The sequence below is a fragment of the Dreissena polymorpha genome, chromosome 6 (assembly GCF_020536995.1).
Source record: "Dreissena polymorpha isolate Duluth1 chromosome 6, UMN_Dpol_1.0, whole genome shotgun sequence".
Taxonomy (NCBI): Eukaryota; Metazoa; Mollusca; class Bivalvia; order Myida; family Dreissenidae; genus Dreissena; species Dreissena polymorpha.
The window spans coordinates 74,999,773-75,021,953 of record NC_068360.1 but is presented as its reverse complement, the minus strand read 5'-3'; the positions used below and the strand labels follow the sequence as shown (position 1 = coordinate 75,021,953).

The following is a 22,181-nucleotide window of genomic DNA, read 5'->3' as shown; positions in this document are numbered from 1 at the left end:
ATATCAGATCTACAATTTAATTTACGAATACATCAGTCAAAAATAAACAACACATATTTCTTTATTTAGTAGTAAAAGCTTCTTTGTCTGTTTTAATGAAACTTTGATATTTCCATCAATATTAAGGTTTCTTACAGCTTAATCACTGTGGCTAAACCTTTTTGTAAGGCTTGCTGAAGATGTTCATAATCTCAAAGAAGCATGGTAGTTTGAGAATTTTGAAGAATTGATGGTGGTTATTATTCATTTTTCTTATTTGTTCACATTAAGACCAAAATTCTTGATAGACGTATGCTGAAATAAAAAGTGTTTACATTGGTAGAAATGGCTGGTGACGAAATATTTAATGTGACAGTTCATGTTCACAACGAAATATACATTTAATGCAAATGTGTTGGTTTCCATTCCATCAAATGAACACTCATTTATTTATCTTTTTGTGGAAAAGACTACACTTTCTTTTCATGCTTTTTGGTATTTTATTGAAATAATAATCATGCTTGTATTAAAAATGTTATGACGATGTTTCAATTATCTATCTTGTAAATGTTTTCTTTTAAGAAAACTGCAAAACTACTCTCCATGACTCCATGATTTTGTTTTAATAAAATTAAGATAACATTTGAGATTTGAATAAGATTAATATGTTTCTGAAACAAAGGAACAGTTCTCTAAATCCATCTAATGTTTGAAAATTTTCATCTGAAACCTGTGACATGATATTAACGATTTATATTAATTGTACAATTAAATTTTTTGTATATGCACTATAAATATATTTATGTCTTACATTTTGTTATACATATATACTTAAGTTCATTTTATAGTTTTCATCATTAACTTTACTTGAAACTTTATGCATGAATGCATTAAAATACTGGTACGATGAGATTCACAATACAATGTATATTACTTTCTGACTTGCACATCAGTAATCTCAGTCGTATTTATGCCTACCTCATCTAAGTGAAAAATTACAACTTACATAAGTATTACTTAAGGAAACAATCAGATGATTTATTTTGTGGAACTATTTATATAAAATGTGTTTGATCTGGCATGTGTATGTGGGATTTGACTTGAGAAAATTTGTCTAACTATAACACAGCTACAAAATGTTCAATTATTGTAAAATGTAAAATTTGTCTAATAATAACACTGCTACAAAATGTATAATTATGCCACCACTACAAATTGACATTTTATACCACTGCTATAAGGTGTCTAATTATAATATTGCTATTAAGTGTCTTATATACCACTGTTATAAACTGTCTAATTATACCATGCACTGCTATAATGTCTTATTATAACACTGCTACACAGTGTCTAATTATAACACTGCTATAAAGTGTCTAATTATATCATTGCTATAAAGTGTCTTATTATACCACTGCTATAAAGTAACTAGTTATACCATTTCTTTAAACTGTTTAATTATACCTCCGCAACAAATTAACTTATTCAAGTGCTCTACAGTGTCTAATTATACCCCTGCTATAAATTAACTAATTATAACACTGCTATAAAAATTGTTATTATACCACTACTGCAAAATGACTAATTATACCACAGCTACAAAGTTTCTTATTATTACTCTGCCAAAAGTATATTATGCTATCACTGCTACAAAGGGTCTAATTATACCACTGCTTTAAAGTGTCCAATTTTACCACTTCTACAAACTCTCTAAATATACCACTGCTATTGTATTTATTTGTAAACTGAAGCACATGTACACATGAACTAAAGAAAGACATGTTTTAAATTAAGGTTTAAAATCTTTATTTTACAATCAATATAACGAATTGTACTTTTTTATGTATACCATATAATTAATCTACTTTTAATTTTGTAACATGGATTATATAAATACGTTCATATAAATAAACTGCATATATAATAGGTCATCCTCATGAATGATACTATGTTTTATCTTTGCCAAGATGCATATAGATTATAATTAGTTACTTGTGGTATAAATTAGAAGAAAAATCGGTTTATAATGACTTAGTTAGATTTGTCAATGTCATTTACAGTTCCTTTAGAATTTTACAATCTGATTGTGTGATATGTGTTTAAAATTACTGTTTTTAGTATATGTTGTTGTTAGTTTTTGGGTTGGTTTTAAAGGTAGAATTATAGATATAATACATTAAATGCTTCCCTGGAATTGTCTTTTTATAAGAATATTAGATGAGCTCTGAGAAAGTTTGCCCAGAACATCACTTAAATATATACACTTAAAATAAACACAATATACAGTTTTAAATGGGCTCTTTGTTTTAGATACTTGATTAAGAAACAATAAAACTTGCCAATAAATAAGGATTTAACATATTTTCCAGCAAAATTCTATTATTTTCACACTGTTGTTTTTTGCACTGATTGCAACATAAACAGCTTTTGTTGATGCTTTCATATTAGCATTTCTTAATAAATTTGGCTGTGATGTACTGGTACTCTTTAGTTTATTGAATTTGTTTGTAGTTTCACATCTTACATACAAAGACTGCAACAATGGAACAGTAATTTGCCTTTAATTATCCAATTTAAACATAATTCCAGGGCTATAAATTAGTGTGTTAAACATGTATGATATTAATGCTGGAAATATTATAAACATGTATGTTGTTGTGTTTTACTGTAAGGTTTTAACTGATTAAATGTAACATGTTTTAAGACTGTTTGTGTTTCATCTATACCATCATGTCTCAAAAACAAAACACTATTGAAGCTTTGTGAGCTTGTAAAAGGACGTGCATTAATGCCTCCAAGAGTAGAAGATCCGACTCCAAAATAAAGTTGAAATGTAGTAGCGAAATGGTTGGAAGATAATTTCAAACAAAGACTTTGTTGTGCATTAAAAAGAAACACCTATTACTCTGTTAACAAATTGTTCATGTTTTGTTGCTTGTTAAAAAGTAATATAGCATAACACCATCAATATGTATTGGTTTTAATCAACACAACAAAATCTTAGTTTTTAAGCTCACCTGAGCATAACATCCAATAATGATTGCAATCTGTTGAATACATTGCAACCAAGTGGCCGGGCAAGTTTCCTACTACGGTTACAACAAAACCTTGTTTACCGTCAAGAAGTCACATTTGTAGTTGTTTAGGTCCTTCAAGACTCAGTTGAGCGCATTAGAACTCTCTTGTTATGAAATTGTATGTACTATTCATTCATAAACTTTTCATTATAAGGGGTTCAAGTGATAACCTCAACTTTACAGCTTTTATTTTCATGTGCTAGATTACAAACCAGGTCCGTACAAGCTTATTACTGACGGTAGTGGTCAAAAACAGCGTTTTACTTGTATGTTCTATGGTGTTTCCTAGGTTTAAATAATTTTCAAACTAATTGGAACAAATAGTTGGCTTAATGAAACAGAATGAACCTTAAGTGTAGGCCAAGGTCAATATCTAATTCAAAGTACAATTATCAAAATGGGAACTTCTGTTGTCAATACATTTGGTGAATGGATTACGATTTCCATGTGGTCTATCCTTATGGTTCAAGGTCAAAAGGTCAAAACTGATGTGTGCGTTTAATTGGCATCTTGGGCAATTCCTAGGTTCTACCTTTACTCTTGTTCATATGGGATTATGACAAAGTCATTATTCTTAGATGTTTCCTTACATTTATTTTGTTTAACACTTCCTTCATAAAAAATCCACAATTAAATTGACTTTAAGAAAGCTTTTGATCGCATGTTTCATGATGGTTAATAGCAGGTTATGAAAGGGTTCAACATTAACGTAGTGCTAGTGCAAGTCATCCTAAAACTTCTCAATAGACTGTTGGGTGGCCGTTTCAGGACATCAGTGGGCGTCAGTAAAGGATGGCTACTTGCTCCTGCATTGTTTAACCATTTCATTGAAAAGATAATACAGGGTATTCTCCATGACCACCACACCTCCATCTCTATCGGAGACACACCCATCTCCAACATGAGATTCGCTGATGACATTAACCTCATGTGGGCTTCTAGCAATGAAGTCCAAGACATTACAAACATACTCTGACAGGGCAGGTGCATATGGGATGGAAGTAACAACCAAGAAGTCAAAGATCATGGTGAATAGCATAAAAAAACACCAGTGGAGATATCAACATGAATGGCGAAAAGCTAGAAGAGGTGACCAGCTACTGGTACTAGGGAGCAACCCTGTCCCTGGATGCCACCAGTACAGCTATGGTCCGAGTAAGAGTTGCCATGGCGATGGGAGCGATAGTCAGAGTGAGCAGATTGTAAACAAGCAGCTCAATCAGCTTCCCTCGTAGTTTCCATCCTACTGTATGGCTGCGAGAACAGGACGCTTCATGCATACACAGAATGCAGAATACAGGCATTTGAACTCGAGTATCTTCAAAAACGGCTCTGCATCTTCTACATGAAACACAAGACCTACACTTGTCGGCCCCCAATAATCTCTCCCAGCTACAGTCAAACGAAGAATGCTGACTTGGTTTGTACACGTCGACTGGCAATACTCACTATGCAAAACAGTGCTACAGGTCACGCTAGTGGAGATTGCGGTGGAGGCCGTCAGATGAAAGCTGGATGGAAAATGTGACATACTGAAAAAGAGGACATCTCTCCATATCTGTAATCGTCCCTCAAACCGCCTATGGTAAGACAAGAAAAATGAATGTTAAATATTATACCATTTGTAATGATGATAACATTTGATGAATCATCATATGTTTCTTTTTTATAGCCTATATTAAATTACCATCAGTGAAAAAAGATTGCAGTAGGACTTGTCAAATAACTGAAACTTAACTTGATAAAATAAATGCCAATTTTTTTAAGATCATGGTGAATTACTGGTGTTCTCTAAAGAGGACATCACACAAAACGTCAATCAATTAATGGAAGTTATTATAAGCAAAGCACATAATATGCAGCAAGGCTATTTCAAGGAATGTTATTATCCACTTATGGTTGCAAACTTTAATCGGAGACAAGCCAGTTAAGCTGCATGCATGCGCCATCTGGAACTGAGAGTTGAGGTGGGGGGATCAAAGGATGATGTGTACGTAGTTTTAACTAATACAGTACAGGCTTTAGAACATTTACCAGTTTAAAACCGGATCAGTGTGCAGGGGAATCTTACTTGGTATTCAAATATTTTCGGTTGGTATAATTTCTGCTTTACATTGTACTTCATCCATGTTTGTGACAAATTAATTCTGCATACATTTTTTCAGTGTTTGTTTGTTTGTAAATATGTCATCTATGAGTAGAAATATGAAATGTTTGCAGTTGAACACTACATAGATAACACTTTTAGTATAAAAGCTTCACATATAAATCTGTGATATCATAATTAGCTAAGCAATTTTAACTACTGTTTAACTCACCTCACTTGTTCGTTGTTCGTCATGCATAGTGCCTTGTCAGTCGTCAATTCTGGCCTTATCTTTATGAAACTTTGCTCATAAGACTAATCTCCCCAAAGACACCAAAATACGGGTTCTGCCCAGGCCCAAGACTCGTCGAATAGTCCTCTGGCGTCGATGCTACAGAGGAGCTATGCAATAAATGGGGACAAGAAGATGTGTTCAAAGTCGAATTCAAAACTGAGGCAAACGATGTCAAAAAGTAGGTCAAATTAAAGAACAAGCTTGTTAACACTATATAAGTTGCATGTTTTGTCCAAGCTGTATAAACTTTGTCGAAACATTTGTTCTAATTGTTTCTTGGACGATTAGTAAAAGTCTCTGGAACCCTTGAAAAATAAAGCTGCCATGGGGCGGCGAAGGTTGCCTTATACGTCTTTAGACAAACCTTTGTAACCCTTACAAGTCCCATTCTTGGTTCAGTCATTTTCAAATTTGCTCAGAAAATTTATTCTTAGTATATCGTCCTTAATTTCGTTCAGGTCAATTGAAAAACTTGGACACCAGGGGGTGGCGCATTTTCCTTATGCGGATATTTTGAAACCTTGTTAACACTCTGCACTAATAATACATCGGCGGAATTCAAAAATTATTCTTTGTCGTAGAAAAGGTCATCAGGAGGCCGGACAGTTTTCCATAATCAAACCTTCTGATGACTCGAAGTTACATTTTTTATCCAATCTTCTTTTAACCTGCTCAGAACATTCGTTGTTATGATGCCTAAGCCATTCCAAGAAACTGTTTTCAGTCCATTGAAAAACATGGCTGCATGGCGTTTCAGTTTTCTTTATTTTAGAAGTTACAAGTTTTTGCCCAGTTAGCATTAAACTTTATCACAACATTTCTTCTTATGCTTTCTTATCCGAATTCAAAAATGGTTTCGGGTTAAAATAAAGTCAGGTACCACATTTATTACACAAATATCACAAAACTGCATTGAAAAGGTTTGTTCCTTCGGGTCTCGGGCGAATTACATCGGGCCATCTTGTTTACTATTTTAAAACTTTGACATGGCCGTTCTCTGGAGAACAATTAAATCTAAAACACGAAACAGTTTGTGTACGGTTCAGTTTTCCGGGCGCACGAACGGACAAACGGCAACATATTTCCCCACAAGCGCAACAACGGACGCAAAAACGTCGTGGAGTGTTATGAAGGCAGAGCTTTCATAGGAAACCAGTCTGATGTCTTCACGAATACAATATGATGTTATTTATTTTGTTTCATTATTGACTTTATGTTAGTTAAATACAATTAAATTTAAACAGCATTCGCTTTCAAACACCGCGGGGCTGTTACTAGCGTCGGGACCATTGAAATCAATTTATGGAGGTAGCCTGTTTCAATTATAGAATTGTTTACAAAAAGGGCAGTTATGCCGATAACAACATGCGTTGCTGTGACATTCGACTAAAAAGCAGGAAAGAACACTATACAAACAGTCTGAACCTAGATGCTTCAACGCGTTGAAAAATTAAAAACAAGTTGAAATAATTAAGAAAACATAATCAAGCAGAAATGTTAATAAATGAACTGAACAAAACAGCAATTTACAGGCCCTTATGCTTACCTATGTTCGTACCTGTGTTCGTGTGTCCGTACGCGCTTGCACCAACAATCGTTCGAGTCTCAAAGGGGCCTTTTCACAGATTTTGGCATGTTTTGAAGTTTGTCATTATATGCTTTATATTATATTAAAAACTCTACGCACTAGACCTATCGGTCATCCTTCCTATACATTGACGGATGTATTTATACTTGATATAAGCGATCCTCGTAGTTTCACAAAATATAACGACAACAACAATACTCTCCAAATTATTTAATCGTTTCGCGTTGCAACGTTTTATAATTTTCAGGTTTTTAAATCGTCAAAAGATGCATATAAAGGCTATTTAAGAGCATGGTAAATGTTCAGTATTGCGGTTTCCTCACAAATATCATAACTAAAACGAAAATTTGCGAATATGAAACTGCTTTTTTCAATTTTGTCAATTTACCAAAACGTGAAAAGGCCCCTTCCAAAGTTCCATTCTTGGTTCTCTCATTTTCAAACTTTCTCAGAACATTTATTATAATTATATCTTTCTTAATTTCGTTCAGGTCCATTGAAAAACATGAGCAACAAGGGGTGGCGCATTTCCCGTATGAGGATATTTTGAAACCTTGTTAACACTCTGCAGTAATGATACATCGGCGGAATTCAATAATTGTTATCTGTCGTAGAAAAGGTCACTTGGAGGCCGGACAGTTTTCCTTTTGAATTTTTCTGATGACTCGAAGTTATAATTTTTATTCAATCTTCTTTTAACTTGCTCAGAACATTCGTTGTTATGATGCCTTGGCAATTTCACGAAAATGTTTTCGGTCCATTGACAAACATGGCTGCAGGGGCGTTTCAGTTTTCTTTATTTTAGAAGTTACAAGATTTTGCGCAGTCAGCATTAAACTTTATCACAACATTTCTTCTTATGCTTTCTCAACCGAATTAAAAAATGGTTCCGGTTAAAATAAAGTCAGGCACCACATTTATTACACAAATATCACAAAAGCTGCATTGAAAAGGTTTGTTCCTTCGGGTCTCGAGCGAATTACATCGGGCCATCTTGTTTACTATTTTAATACTTTGATATGGCCGTTCTCTGGGGAACACTTAAATCTTGAACGCAAAGAATACTGTGTACGAAACAGTTTCTGTACGGTTCAGTTTTACGGACGCCCGAACGGACAAATGGCTAACATATAGCCCCACTAGTGAAACAAATGTTATCCCTTTACCACTTAGATACGCATTTTGACGCATGTGAAGTCTCTTAGAAAGTTACATTCAATAAAATACCTTTCTTTCTAGATTAACCTTTAAAGGTTTCATTTCCAACCCTTAGATACTGATGAGCAGTAAATAGGATAAAACCTGAACAGACTGCGAGTTACTCGCAGGCTGTTCTGGTTTTATGCTGGTTGCAAAAAACATTTTCAATTCGCTTCATATATGGGGGAAAAGATTAAGTTCTCAAACACTGTGGAGTGTTATGAAGGCAGAGTTTTCATAGGAAACGAGTCCGATGTCTTCACGAATACGATCTGATCTTATGTATTATTTGTTATTCTTGACTGGATGTAAGGTATAGTACAATTACACAGCCTTCGCTTTCAAACACCGCACGGCTGTTACTAGCGTAGGAACCAGTGAAATCAATGTATGGAGGTAGTCTGTTTTAATTATAGAATTGTTTACAAAAAGGGCAGTTAATGCAGATAACTGCAGACGTTGCTTTCATATTCGATTCAAAGAGCAGGAAAGACCACTGTAAATAGTCTGAACTAAAAAGCTTCAAAGCGTTGAGATTTTTAAAACAAGTTGAAATAGTTAAGCAAACATAATCAAGCAGAAATGTTAATTAATGAACTGAACTAAACAGCATTTTGCAGGCCCTTTTGATTAACTATGTCCGTACTTGCGTTCGTGTACGTATGTCCGTACTACGCGTTTGCACAATCAATCGTTCGACACGTCTAAATGGGTTGGTGCAGTCTTTTCATATAGACGCATGTCTAGTTCACACGTCAAAATAGTGTTTAATCATAAACGTATTTCTTATTATAATAAACAACATGAATACCTCAAACAGTGTTTTACTCTTTGAAATGTTTCTGCATTGGAAATTTAAATAACAAAAGGAACATACTCTGTGGGATAATAATTAATTCTCATTAAAAGCGTTCTTGTTGTGCTTAAACGATAAAATGGATAGATGTTTAATACACAAAAACTGTCCTAAGAAATGGTTTATAACATTGACGTTGCGGCCTGGGTATTTGGGCAATATGCCGGTGAGGTGAAAGCGTTTAAATCGAAAGAATGCTGGTTCAATCCCCGTTTGTGTAACTTTTTATGGGTTTTCGACGTAGTCGTTATAAATATAGCAAGTGTTGTTTAAGATACTTTTATGTATGATATTACATTATTCAATATTCAATTAACACTAAATTACATGCAACACTTATGCTTGTCTTTTATTTAAATGCGAATAAAAAGTGTTCAAATTATCAAAGGAATAATGTTTTTTTTACAATATTATTAAAATAATTAATGTATTTATTCTGTCTGCACACAACGCAGAGGTTTCTCAGGATGTTCTTAGTGACAGACATTGTCAGCTGTCACCACATATCAACGTAAACAAGTGCATTGACCGTTAAATCCTAGTGTAATCTACGCAATCAGCATGATGGCTTAAGAGGCTAACATTATATCCTTATACGAATGTTCATCATAATTGCCTTTCATACATTTATTTATATATGTACATCGTCAACGTGCAACTTTTAAGCAATGTGTTTTGATCTTATTGCGCAGGCGTACTTGAGTATTTTACTGGTCTTGCAAATTGTGCTCACCATTAGTATTATTAACAACGTCACTGCAGCCGCATTCTTCTAACAGTCTATAACAAAAAGGTCTGTTTTTATTGTTTAAATTCCATAAGATTTTGTTTTTTTGTTCTGTTATTTTTTTGGATTGTGTTGGCGCTTGATTTCCGCTGCTCGTGGATATTACGTTTATTATGAAATATTTTATACATAGATATGACATGACGTAGTAGCAGTAGCAGTAGCAATAGCGGTAGTTGTATTAGAAGTAGTAGTAGTTGTTGTAGTAGTAGTAGTAGTAGTAGTAGGAGTAGTAGTAGTAGTAGTAGTAGTAGTAGTAGTAGTAGTAAGTAGTAGTAGTAGTAGTAGTAGTAGTAGTAGTAGTAGTAGTAGAGTAGTAGTAGTAGTAGTAGTAGTCGTAGTAGTAGTAGCAGTAGTAGTAGTAGTAGTCAGTAGTAGAAGTTAGTAGTAGTAGCAGTAGTAGTAGTAGTAGTAGTAGTAGTAGTAGTAGTAGTAGTAGTAGTAAGTAGTAGTAGTAGTAGTAGTAGTAGTAGTAGTAGTAGTAGTAGTATAGTAGTAGTAGTAGTAGTAGTAGTAGTAGTAGTAGTAGTAGTAGTAGTAGTAGTAGTAGTAGTAGTAGTAGTAGTAGTAGTAGTAGTAGTAGTAGTAGTAGTAGTAGTAGTAGTAGTAGTAGTAGTAGTAGTAGTAGTAGTAGTAGTAGTAGTAGTCGTAGTAGTAGTAGTAGTAGTAGTAGTAGTAGTAGAGGAGGAGGCGTAGTAGTAGTAGTAGTCGTAGTAGTAGTAGTAGTCGTAGTAGTAGTAGTCGTAGTAGTAGTAGTCGTAGTAGTAGTCGTCGTAGTAGTCGTAGTCGTAGTAGTAGTCGTAGCCGTAGTAGAAGTAGTAGTCGTCGTTGTCGTCGTAGTAGTAGTAGTAGTCGTAGTCGCAGGGAGGAGGAGGGAGGAAGAGGAGGAGGAGAGTAGTAGTAGTAGTCGTAGTAGTAGTCGTAGTAGTAGTCGTAGTAGTAGTAGTCGTAGTAGTCGTAAGTAGTAGTCGTAGTCTTCGTAGTAAGTCGTAGTAGTAGTAGTAGTCGTAGTAGTAGTAGTAGTAGTAGTAGTAGTAGTAGTAGAGTAGTAGTAGTAAGTAGTAGTACTAGTAGTAGTTGTAGTAGTAGTAGTAGTAGTAGTAGTAGTAGTAGTAGTAGTAGTAGTAGTAGTAGTAGTAGTAGTAGTAGTAGTAGTTTATTCGATATTCCCCTTTAAGAAATTTTAAACGGCGAATGACAAAACCGTTCATAAATAATTATGTTGATTGTTTTACAAAATTTCGACCTTGATCTTATTTGGCGACAAACCATACATAACGCATGGGAATACTATTCAGTGCGTTGGAGTATGAAATGACGCTTATTATAAGATGAGTTGCGCTTTGAGAAAACGGGGATTAATGCTTTTGCGTAAACTGTCGTCCCAGATTAGCCTGTTCAGTTCTTACAGGATAATTAGGAACGACACTTTCCGACTCGACTAGATTTTCGTCAGCAAGATACTTCATTCAATCCCAAAATATCATCAACGCCAAAAAGTGTCGTCCATAATAGCCGGTGCGGACTGCACAAGCTAATCTTGGACGACACTTAACGCACATGCATTTAGCCCCGTTCTTTTTCAAAGCGAGGTTCCTATGTTTTATTGTTGTTTCCAGATTACAAGATGTCGCGCGTCTGCTTCATGCTTGGTCTGACATGCGCATTCGTATGCGGTACTCATGGCCAGTGTAAGTACAAACTTCAGCTTTGGTTCAGCATGTTGCGCTGCTCAGCATGTAGCGTCTCGCCAGCGCTGTTTGTAAATGCAGGTTTTTGTGTTTTATCATAATGTTTACGACCACGTTGCGTTGGTTTTACTACTTCGTTTTTATTTTGTTTAAAATAAACCATCTCGCATTTAACAATACATGTTTGTCACGCATATCAAATAAACGGGGCTTGTTAGATAATAACATATTCATGTAAGAATATTGTACGATTCACATACGAACATAGAAAATAAAGTAATGAGTTAAGAAAATTGAACATTTGTCATTACCATAGTTAAAGTATTGGTTATAAAACGACATAACCATTCTGAAACAATGAAATCAGTAATTCAGTAATTCAAATTATCTGACAAGCAACCGAGCAACCATTTACCATATTTCGATAAACCTATATATTCCTCCATGCTTTTATTATTAAATCAACCCATCTAGCAATAAGTTCAAATATAAAAATTGTCGACAATAACAAACTCAGTTTAATGTTAAATAACGTATGTTGCACTAAGCAAAATTATGGTGTCTCTTTAACGCGAGAACTGTCAAATTTGTTTTTAAAGTGAATAAAAAAGGGGCCTCTTTTTTCTGAATACTCAGCTTCATGCATGTAAGTTAAGATTCGTCTTAATAGGTTAGCCGTTGCAGTCCTAGTGCTTATCTGGGACGACACTTTCCGCTTTAACAGGATTTTCGCTAAGAAGATATTTCCATAGAAACCATAAAAGCAGAATGTGTCGTCCCAGATTAGCTAATCTGGAAAAACGACATTAAATCTTTTATCTATGACGACACTTACCACACGCATATGCATTAAGCCCCGTTTTTTTCAGAGTGAAGCTAATATTTTACAGTTGATTGATTTCAGGGCCACTGGGACCTGATTTCTACTACAGAATGAGTCAACTCAAGTCTAACATCAACCGGAAGGTGACGGAGGACGCAAAAAGGCACCAGGTCAAGATTGACGCCGACATGGCGCGTGCGCAGAATGGGTTTCCGTTCGGGGAAGGGCGCGTGTTTACCACGTCGGATGGCGGGCTGGGATACGTTTACAAGTACGTCACTTGATTGTACTTAGTGAAAAGCTGGGGTTTCATCAACATGATGAACGTTCAATAGTTTCATGGTAGTTTCAACGATAACATTTTAGAGAAAAAGTTATTTCCTGTGTTTAGTAAATGCTAGTACTTTCATTCCGATCCCCCCCCCCTCCTTCCCCAATACACTCTTGGTTGTTGTTGCTTTTTCTGCCAGAGACGTTAAACAAAATAACAATTCAAATCGCACGATTTAAGCCCCGTTGTAATCTCTGGAACTGCACTAAGCCCAGTTACCCACACAACACGTCTACCTGAAATAAGACTGATGTTCTAGATACAATTCACCCAAACGAGAACTGTAAGGAATACATTGCTTTTAACATTTTTGTTCAGTTCTTTTTCTCTTTTATAAAAATCAATCCGACATAAATTTCAAATCAATATAAAATATAAACTCTTCAATAAAAAAGCCTGAGTGTTCAATATATGTGTTAAAAAAACGACATTTGTCTGAGTTTAGTGAGAACTAGAAAACATAACATGCATTCAATTGATAATGAAAACATATCAATGTTAACAATGTTCAGTAGCATACAATTAAATGTTTGAGGTTATGCTTAGAAATATCATAGTTTGAAGAAAAGTCAATTAGAATGCTTTATTCGCGCATGCGCTCCAGAAAATTTGCATCTCTGAAATTGATGATAAAATGCATTATTAAACGAAAACACCTGCAAAGGCTTATCATTTCAAAACTTCCCGCCTATACTGGAGTTTCGCTAAGAAGTTACTTCTTCTCCACGAATTCCAATAAAGCGGAAGATGTAGTCCCTGATAAAGCTGAGCGGACAACTTCGGCTAATCTGGGACGACACTCTAGGCTCATGCGTTAAGTCCCGTTTTCTAAGAACTTATTTTTTGTTCTTTCAGTTGCACGGACGGCTCTATGACGCTGTACTCGCTGAGCCCCGGAAGCCCTCCACACGGCTACATGTACCACTCGGGACCTTCCGGAAACTCCTTCAGCTCCTGGTGATGTTCGTCAGTCCTCGGCAGCTCTCGCGCTTTTCTGCAATTAATTTCTTTCGAAAAATCCGAAAATAGAGTGCTTCTGAGTGTAAATTGCATAATGTATGTGTATTGTTGCATTAAATTCAACACAGCTGTGAAGTTTTACTTGTAAAATATTGTATTTTTTTTCTGCATTATCTTCCACCGCCTGAAGAGTTATTATAAGGCCTTAAGTTAGTGTGCTTAGTTATTTGATAAAACGAATTCAAATCGATTTTATGGACTTATCTTCTTCAAGAAACAGTTAAAACAATATTGGGAAAACACATAGTAACAACATATATCTTAAATATATATAATAAATTATGTAGATAGTATATATTAATAAATTACTAATATATGTCTCATTTGTTTTATGTTATATAACTTAGTAATAAATATGTTTCAAACAAAGGTAGGCTTCATCTAAACTTTTTTCAGTGTTTATACAAACGCAATTAGCTATTTAGAAAAGTGAAAAATAAAACAGCATGCGTCCAAATATGAGTTGTAAGAATTTCATGCCAGACAACAGTTAACACGTATCTGCGGTCGGATTGGTCTCTGACGCTCTTATTTAGAAGCAGAATCAAAGCTTGATTTTTAAGCAATAAAAATACATTTACATATTTTCAAATGCATTGAAGTACGCGTCCGTTCTATTTGTTGCCCTTGCTAAATATGGTATCGTCTTTGACAGTATGTTATGGCACGTTGTCAGTAACGTTGTATCAGTTGCACCAAACGAGGCTTCACCGCTTTAATTGGAATTATTGTTTGAATGTTTTACCATGTATTGTCCGACTTAACGTGTTATCGAGTTTCATAACGCTGATGTATAAATACCTACCACACACATCTGTATGTATTGTATAAATTATATCAACGTCTCAAAACAATAAAAAAATCGCAAATTTAGAGACGAACGTCTATATCAAAACTCGCATCAACATCTCGGACAAGCATACCAGATGTGCAGTACAAGACATCGTAAGCACCAGGTGATATTGTACCAGATTTTCAATACATTTACATAAAAAACTCATATTTCTATACAAACATGTCTAAAAATCATAACATCTAAACCCTGAAAACAGGGGTCTTTCTAAGCATCATATCATTACATCGACACATGAAAAGATCAAATCTGTTGAAAAACACGTATTTAAAGATTTTTTAAGATTTACATGAAAATAAATCTCAAACGGGGCATAATTAAATTCTATTATTTAAATCAGACACACGTCATACGATTATTTTGTATATTGTTTGTGTTATACGTTATGTAACATGTTATATTTCAACCTTTACATTGGTACGAATCCCGAATATAGCATTTGAATATTTTAATAAATTCGGACCAAATGGACTGCTGTATCTATAACGATATATCATCATGCTTGCATATGAATGTTTGTTAAAAAAACTGAATAAAAAGATAATTTTGCACTTTCAGACAACCGCATTCACGCGCTCCAGGCCTTACCCCCGTTTATGTGTGCAAAAAATATATTTCGACCAGTCGAAATGAGCGGGGTTAGTTTTATCCCATGGCCACATTTCTATTTTACATGTTTAAATATTGCTAAATGATGAACGTATTAAGTAATCCTATAAACAACATCAAGGCCCCAAACATGTTTCACTCTTTGTGCAATGTAATCTTTACCTTGAAAAAGAAACGTTACACTCTGGTTCATATGGAGCCTATATATAACGGACAACGTCACCGCAGCTACATTCTTATGTGCGTTAACGTCGCCGTCGCTTAAGTGGTGAATCTGTAGGATAAACGAAGGTCTGTCTGTATTTACTTCATTTAATCATTGGAGTACAATGATATTTTTGTATTGTTTTTGTGTCGAAGATTAACGCTGTGCGTTCATTTTAAGTGAAGTATGTAAAACTTGTGACGAGACGTAAAATTGTGTAATTATCGCTTATATATTATATATACAAAAAACTTCGCTCTGTGCTAATTTTATACATTGGTTATATCATATCGCATAAAGGTACCACGTGACTTCTAATTTCAACGTCACATGGTACCTTTTTGCATAATGAGGGGTGATATGTATATATCTTAAGACAAAATATTTATTAACAACACTTAAAGGGATCTTTTCACGCTTTGGTTAATTGACAAAATTGAAAAAAGTTGTTTCAGATTCGCAAATTTTCGTTTTAGTTATGATATTTGTGAGGAAACAGTAATACTGAACATTTACCATGGTCTAATATAGCCATTATATGCATCTTTTGACGATTTTAAAACCTAAAACTTATAAAGCGTTGCAACGCGAAACGATTGAATAATTTGGAGAGCTCTGTTTTTGTCGTTAAATTTTGTGAAACTACGAAGATTGCTTATATAAGGTATAAAATACGTTAAATATTTGTACTCGGCGGAATAGCTCAGTAGGCTAAAGCGTTTTCACTTCAGGACTCTGGCAGGACTCCAGGGGTCACTGATTTGAAACCTGCTCCGGGCAATGTTCTTTTCCTTTTTTTAATTTTATTCTTGATTTTTTACTGGAGCTTTTACGATCCAATGTTTACATTTATCAATATAAAGCATTTAATGAATAATTTAAAAAATGCCAAAATCTGTGAAAAGACCCCTTTAATGTGTTTAATTAAACTGTTTTTGTGCTGGTGGTAGTAGTAGTGGTAGTAGAAGTGGTAGTAGTAGTAGTAGTAGTAGTAGTAGTAGTAGAACTAATAGTAGTAGTAGTAGTAGTAGTAGTAGTAGTAGTAGTAGTAGTAGAAGTAGTAGTTGTTGTTGTTGTTGTTGTTGTTGTTGTTGCTGTTGTATTATAATCGTCATTCATGAAATATCATTATGCGCATATTCTCCAAATACAGATAGTGGCACTGTTGTTAATATGACAGCACTGCGCGATTTCGTATGCATGAGTTCCAATTTCATAATAACAGAGTCAGAAAGTATATATCGTTTTAGATTGCTAACAAATAGTATTAAGTTTGAAGATATGAAATTGCTTTAAGTCCTGGCTATATTTATGAAAAATGCCGTCGATATGTCCTTTTAAGCAAGCATAAGAATATATTTGTCCGATTTCGATAATAGAAAAAACCGTCAAACATGTATGCTTTTGATAGCGATTTGATTGTGGTTTGACCGGTATGAAACGGTCGACCTTCAACTCCTAAGACTTTAAACTTGACACAACATGTCGGACAATAGTAAAGTACGGCCAATGCGTAGGAGTTGGGAATGTAGAATGAATTGTTTATGCTGTTTATTCGTTTAGATTACAAGATGTCACGTGTCTGTCTATGGTTAGCTATGACAAGCACACTCGTCTGCGGGTCTCAAGGACAGTGTAAGTACAAGCTCGAGCGTCCTTTCAGGATGTTGTCAGACACAGATTGTAATGTACTTAGTATGTGTTTTACCAGCGTTAACAAACGAAGTGTTTTTTTTTTGTTATTAATTAATATTGTTTACCACCACGTTATGTTTTGTTGATGACAAGTTATTTCGTTTTTTGTTGTAAAAATAAATCATCTCTCATGCAAATATTACATGGCTGTCATGCAATGGTTGTCATCCATACCAAAATGAACGTGAGTTTGGAATATTGCCAAAGAATGACAATTACTACACGAATATTTATACGATCGAGATACATAATTAAAAAAAATGTAAAGCGCCTTTGAACGCACATACGGTATGAAAAGGGCGCTATGTAAATGTGGTAAAAAAAAGAAAAAGAAAATTATAACAATATTTATTATAACAATAATAAAATAAAATAATAATAATAATAATAATAATAATAATAATAATGATAATAATAATAATAATAATAATAATAATAATAATAATAATAATAATAATAATAATAATAATAATAATAATAAAAATAATGATCATAATAACAATAATATAAAGCAGTTTTCCAATTATATCTAAAAATTTGCAAACTGTATGCGCCCAATTGAAACAGTACACATCTGGATGTCAAACGAGAATGATAAATGTTCAAGTCATTAGACCGATATGTAAATAAATCATTTCATAAATAAAGGTATACAATTCAAAAAGCTACTATGCAGCCATCTGTTTATCAACCTATTCTTTCGCAAATCTAAAAATCACTTAATCATTCAAATCTTGTCATATGAATATATTCTTCAGTGGTACTTTAGTGTATATCGTAATTAAGTATTAATGAGCAGCATAGCGTTGTCTTTTTTTATGCACATAAACTGTCTTACATAATTAAAGATTAACGATTGATTTCAGGGCCACTGGGACCGGACTTCTACCGCAGTATGAATCAACTAAAGTCGAACCTCAACCGGATGTCTGTGCGGCTGGCGACCATGGGCGAGCTGGCGGAACAGAGGCGCCAGGTCAAGATAAACACGGAGATGGCGCGTGCACAGGAAGGTGTTCCATTTGGGGAGTTTGGGCGCGTGTTCTTGACGTCGGACGGCGGGCTGGGATACGCGTATAAGTTCGTAACTCATTTTGCTCCCTGGGGGCATTTTTAGCTTCATACCCCAATAAAACGTTTAAGATATTGCCAACGGAAACATGTAAAGCCAGCATTATAATTCTATGATTAATGAATACTTATTATTGCCCACGTTTGACCCCCTCGGCACTCTAACGGCGCACTTAACTGTTATTTATCCAAGAATCGTTAAACAAAGATGCAGAGTCCTAGCACACCAACCATATATGGCATGTGTGTGTTATTTCAGTTCCACAGACGGCTCTACGACGATGTATGCGCTCAGTCCCGGAAGTCCGCCCCACGGCTACATGTTCCACTCGGGACAATTTGGAACATCTTACAGATCCTGGTGATTGCCGGCAGTACTCGAAAGTTCTCGTGCCTTTTCGGCATTTACAGAACATAAGAACAAAGGTTATTTTAAGACTTCATATCAGATGGAAAAACATATTGACAGATGCTTTTGTAGAACAACACTTAATTTTATGAAAGATACCACTGTACATCGGTTTAATTAGGATTGCTATAAATATCATAAAGGTTGTACACTCACTGCATGTAACATGGGAAATTAGGTTTTATTGTGTGGAGATTCATCGCCAAATATGTTGTAAGGTCTTTATCACTTGCTGTGTCACATATGCTTCAAATAGATCTGTGTTAATTAAGGCCTAAACAATTTTTTTTCCCGATAACTCGACCGACCCTAAATGGTTGTTGCAACACTTAAGTTTGTTTTGTATTCCATGTTAAGTTTTCGATCATTTTTGGTTCATTCGTACTATTCGTTCAATACCTTAACATTTAAATAAATGAATAATGATTGATGGATATTTGCAAGATATCTGTCACTTACATAAGTGGGGAACAAATCATGTATCGTACAATAGTTAACGAAACAATTGGGGGCTGTTACGAGAAAAATACCATTTTTGTACTTATGGGCATACTTATGTGTTGTGTTTTAGTTTATTTAGAGTGATACTCTTAAATGGGACAAAAATCCAAATAAATAAACACGTACACTATACGCATGTAAAGTTGAAGAACAAAACAACTGCGTGACATGTTCGCATTACTCTTACTCCAGAATTGAGAACGGTTTGACTAAGTATGTCACTGTCAAATTATATAAACCAAAACATACATTTAACAATTAACTTTACTTGTAAAAGTTGTAATGTTTTTGTGTCACCATATTTTTAATGTATTTTACAAAAATAGCAGCGGACGAAAACATAAAATAGTATCATTTGATATATTTTCATCAAACAATAATGACGTTACAACACTTACATATTTTATGGTTATCTTTTGATATTATTTAATCATTTGGCGATCAAATAAAATATAGCGCTATTTTACTGTCTGGCCTTTAAAAAAATAAAACCAGGATATGATTTTAGGTATTTTTCAATCACAAGTTGAAATATTGTGGTATAAATTAATGACTTATTTTTATATGGATTGTATTTTCAAATGATAATGTTTCAACTTATACCTTTTTAAGTCCACACATGCAGTTATTTAACTTGAAACACCACGATTGTGTGCCATCCCACATTCTCGCAATGTTGTTTGCTTTAAGTATTTTTGAAGAAGATCTTCACTCCATGTTTGAGTGTAACCAGCTTCTTCCTGTTTTGACAACCCACCTGTATGATAGTGTAGGACTGTCCTGCCCAGATAAGCATCTGATGTACGTGTTTCATCTGGACACCATTTGTGTTTCGCAGTTCAACATCACTGGCCAGGGTGAGATGCTAATGATTGGCATAACTCGTCATATACAGTTTCTGACCCGTAAGGCCTACATCACATTTTGATACACACGAATGAATTGAGTTATATCACTATAAGTAATTAAATGTAACTTTTATTATTATACATTTAGTTTTAATTATCAACGCATGTTTGTTATAGCTGTATGCGTATGTAGTAAATATATACGAATAATGAAAATCCGAAAAAATCATCAGCAGGTATTATCCGTATGTTATTTAAGGCACGTGACAAATTGCATTTTCAATTTTGGTCTATACATGCAACACGACATAACATATATACATGAGAAATGCTGGGATCACCGCAAAGGAACTGTCCATTCAAAACTTGTGTGGTTTAACCAGCGAAGAACGCGTCAAAACTGACATTAATAGAAAACATCGTAATTTTATTTTAAGTTATGGTATGTAACGACAAATACTGTCTTTCATATAAATATATTCATTACATTCATTCCGGAGTTTGTTTGAAATCTATTAAATGCAATTAAAATGATCACTCCCCAGTGGGCACCCAACGTTGCTGCAACGTTGTATTTAGGTTGCATTCAAACGTTGCACTTTGGTTGTCACAATGGTGTATATGAAAGTTTTCCTGACGTTTTTTCCCAATGTTGCTGCAACGTTGTATTTAGGTTGCTTATAAACGTTGCATTATTTTTTAATTTAAAATTAATATATTTTACATATTTTTATATATATTTATGTTCACAAATTTTCACTGCTAACCGCTCTTTCGAGTGTTATATGCAGATATGGACACTGTCGAGTCCGTTTCCTGAGACGACCAGTACTTGGTGTATATGGATGTGATAATGAGAATGCGCCCCCAGTAGAAATCGAACCCATCAACTCTCGATCGTTAGGCGGACACCTCTTGCACTACACCACCACGACTTTTGAAAGTTTCGACAAATTTTGTTAACTTAAACAATTTATTTTATCCAGCAATTTTGAGTAAACGTTCATCTTAAGCATCTTTAAATTTGAAGCGAGATTACACGATTTTTATATGTGTTTAATTGTAATACTTCTTAGCATATCGATAAAAATATGTTACAATAACACAAAATAGGCAAGAAAAATTATACTTTGAAGAATTGAATTTTTCTTTTCATTTTAATATTCTGTCCTTTAAAGTTCACAAATTGATAGTTAACAAGTGTTTATCTTATCCTACAAGCAAAATAGTTATTAGGAAAAAAGTATGCATTCCATCTAGCGGCGATACTGAATACAAGGGAAAATAACTAGCGGCGATACTGACTTCTAGGGAGAAAACTGCAGAAAAAAAACTGCAGACGCTAAAAGAGTGCACAATTACCTAGAATCAACGTTGTTGCAACATCCTTCTCAAACGTTCGACCGACGTTTCGCGTGCAACGTTGCAGAAACGCTCGGAAGTGGTTACTAATGTCGCGACAAAATGCAAAGTTTCTGAAACGTCCCTGCAACGTTATGATGAAACGTCTTGGTAATGTTTTGTATGCAACGTTATGGCAACGTTTGGTAATGATTGCCGACGTTGCGACCTTAATATTACGTTTCAGCAACGTTCGTAAAACGTTTGATGCCCACTGGGTCTTAATTTGTCCTTTCGTTACAACCTGATGTATATTCGTACAGCTTTCCGGTCAGTTTCAAACTAACTGTGTTCTTTTATAGCGCAATGTCTGACGTAAGGTACAGCTATTTATAGGGGTTGGTAGTACTAGCATCGGAATGTGGCAATGGCATCTTTTTATCCTTCATAAAAAATAAATTTAAACAAAAAACTTGACCACGTTTATGGCGTTTTTAAATACATTTACTGCTGTTTCAGAGCGAAAGATCTGACACAGTTGCTGTGGTCTGACAGACATCTAAATAACACTGACCACCTGGTTTTGCTTGTCCAGCAGTTTTATCGTTTTATTCTTTTTATGTGCAACACTGATCGTTCCTTGATGGAGTTCACAGAATGACACAGAAGTCTTACACACAAAATGTGGCTTAATCAAATGATATTTCAACATTAAACTCGGACCTCATTGGCAGTGTACTGTCGATGTCTGTGTATTGTATATAACTAGTATATTCTCCAGGTTGACAGTTCACACACATATTCATCTAAGTCTATTTTTGCATGGAATAATAATTAAGTTTGTGTTTGTTATATTTTGACCTCGCATTATTATTGAAAATAGAGTGTTCATCGTCCTCGCCTGCTTAATGCAGTC

General features: G+C 34.6%; 3 protein-coding genes across 5 annotated transcripts in view; all 3 read left to right on the top strand.

Annotated features, from left to right (window-relative positions):
• Positions 1-5,046: 5,046 nt before the first annotated feature.
• The window catches only part of LOC127833743 (uncharacterized), a 62,639-nt gene continuing 45,504 nt past the window's right edge, over positions 5,047-22,181 (top strand). Inside the window, exon 1 of the mRNA XM_052359175.1 lies at positions 5,047-5,147. The gene's annotated coding sequence lies outside the window, so the exon portion shown is untranslated. The remainder of the gene's footprint in view (positions 5,148-22,181) is intronic.
• LOC127833744 (uncharacterized) lies at positions 11,492-13,978 on the top strand. Its single transcript, XM_052359176.1, has 3 exons — positions 11,492-11,559; positions 12,464-12,653; positions 13,569-13,978. Exons 1-3 carry the CDS (start codon positions 11,496-11,498, stop codon positions 13,672-13,674), a joined length of 360 nt encoding a protein of 119 aa, XP_052215136.1. The 5' UTR covers positions 11,492-11,495; the 3' UTR covers positions 13,675-13,978.
• LOC127833740 (uncharacterized) overlaps positions 15,419-22,181 on the top strand; it is a 58,147-nt gene continuing 51,384 nt past the window's right edge. For 2 of the 3 annotated variants that reach the window (XM_052359167.1, XM_052359169.1), the window contains exon 1: positions 15,419-15,486. Coding sequence is in view for 1 of the 3 variants with exons in the window: in XM_052359170.1 (XP_052215130.1) it covers positions 16,972-17,035; positions 17,962-18,175; positions 18,426-18,531 (384 nt within the window). In the remaining 2 variants the exon portion in view is untranslated. Of the gene's footprint in view, positions 15,487-16,963; positions 17,036-17,961; positions 18,176-18,425; positions 19,474-22,181 lie in introns of those variants that run through there. The other variant, XM_052359170.1, reaches the window with a different exon arrangement.

Bases quoted from the DNA above. Each gene is read 5' to 3' on its own strand.
- LOC127833744 (XM_052359176.1), top strand. From the start codon at position 11,496: ATGTCGCGCGTCTGCTTCATGCTTGGTCTGACATGCGCATTCGTATGC. The intron at 11,560-12,463 runs GTAAGTACAAAC...GATTGATTTCAG, and splicing joins ATGCGGTACTCATGGCCAGT to GGCCACTGGGACCTGATTTC. The intron at 12,654-13,568 runs GTACGTCACTTG...TTGTTCTTTCAG, and splicing joins GGGCTGGGATACGTTTACAA to TTGCACGGACGGCTCTATGA.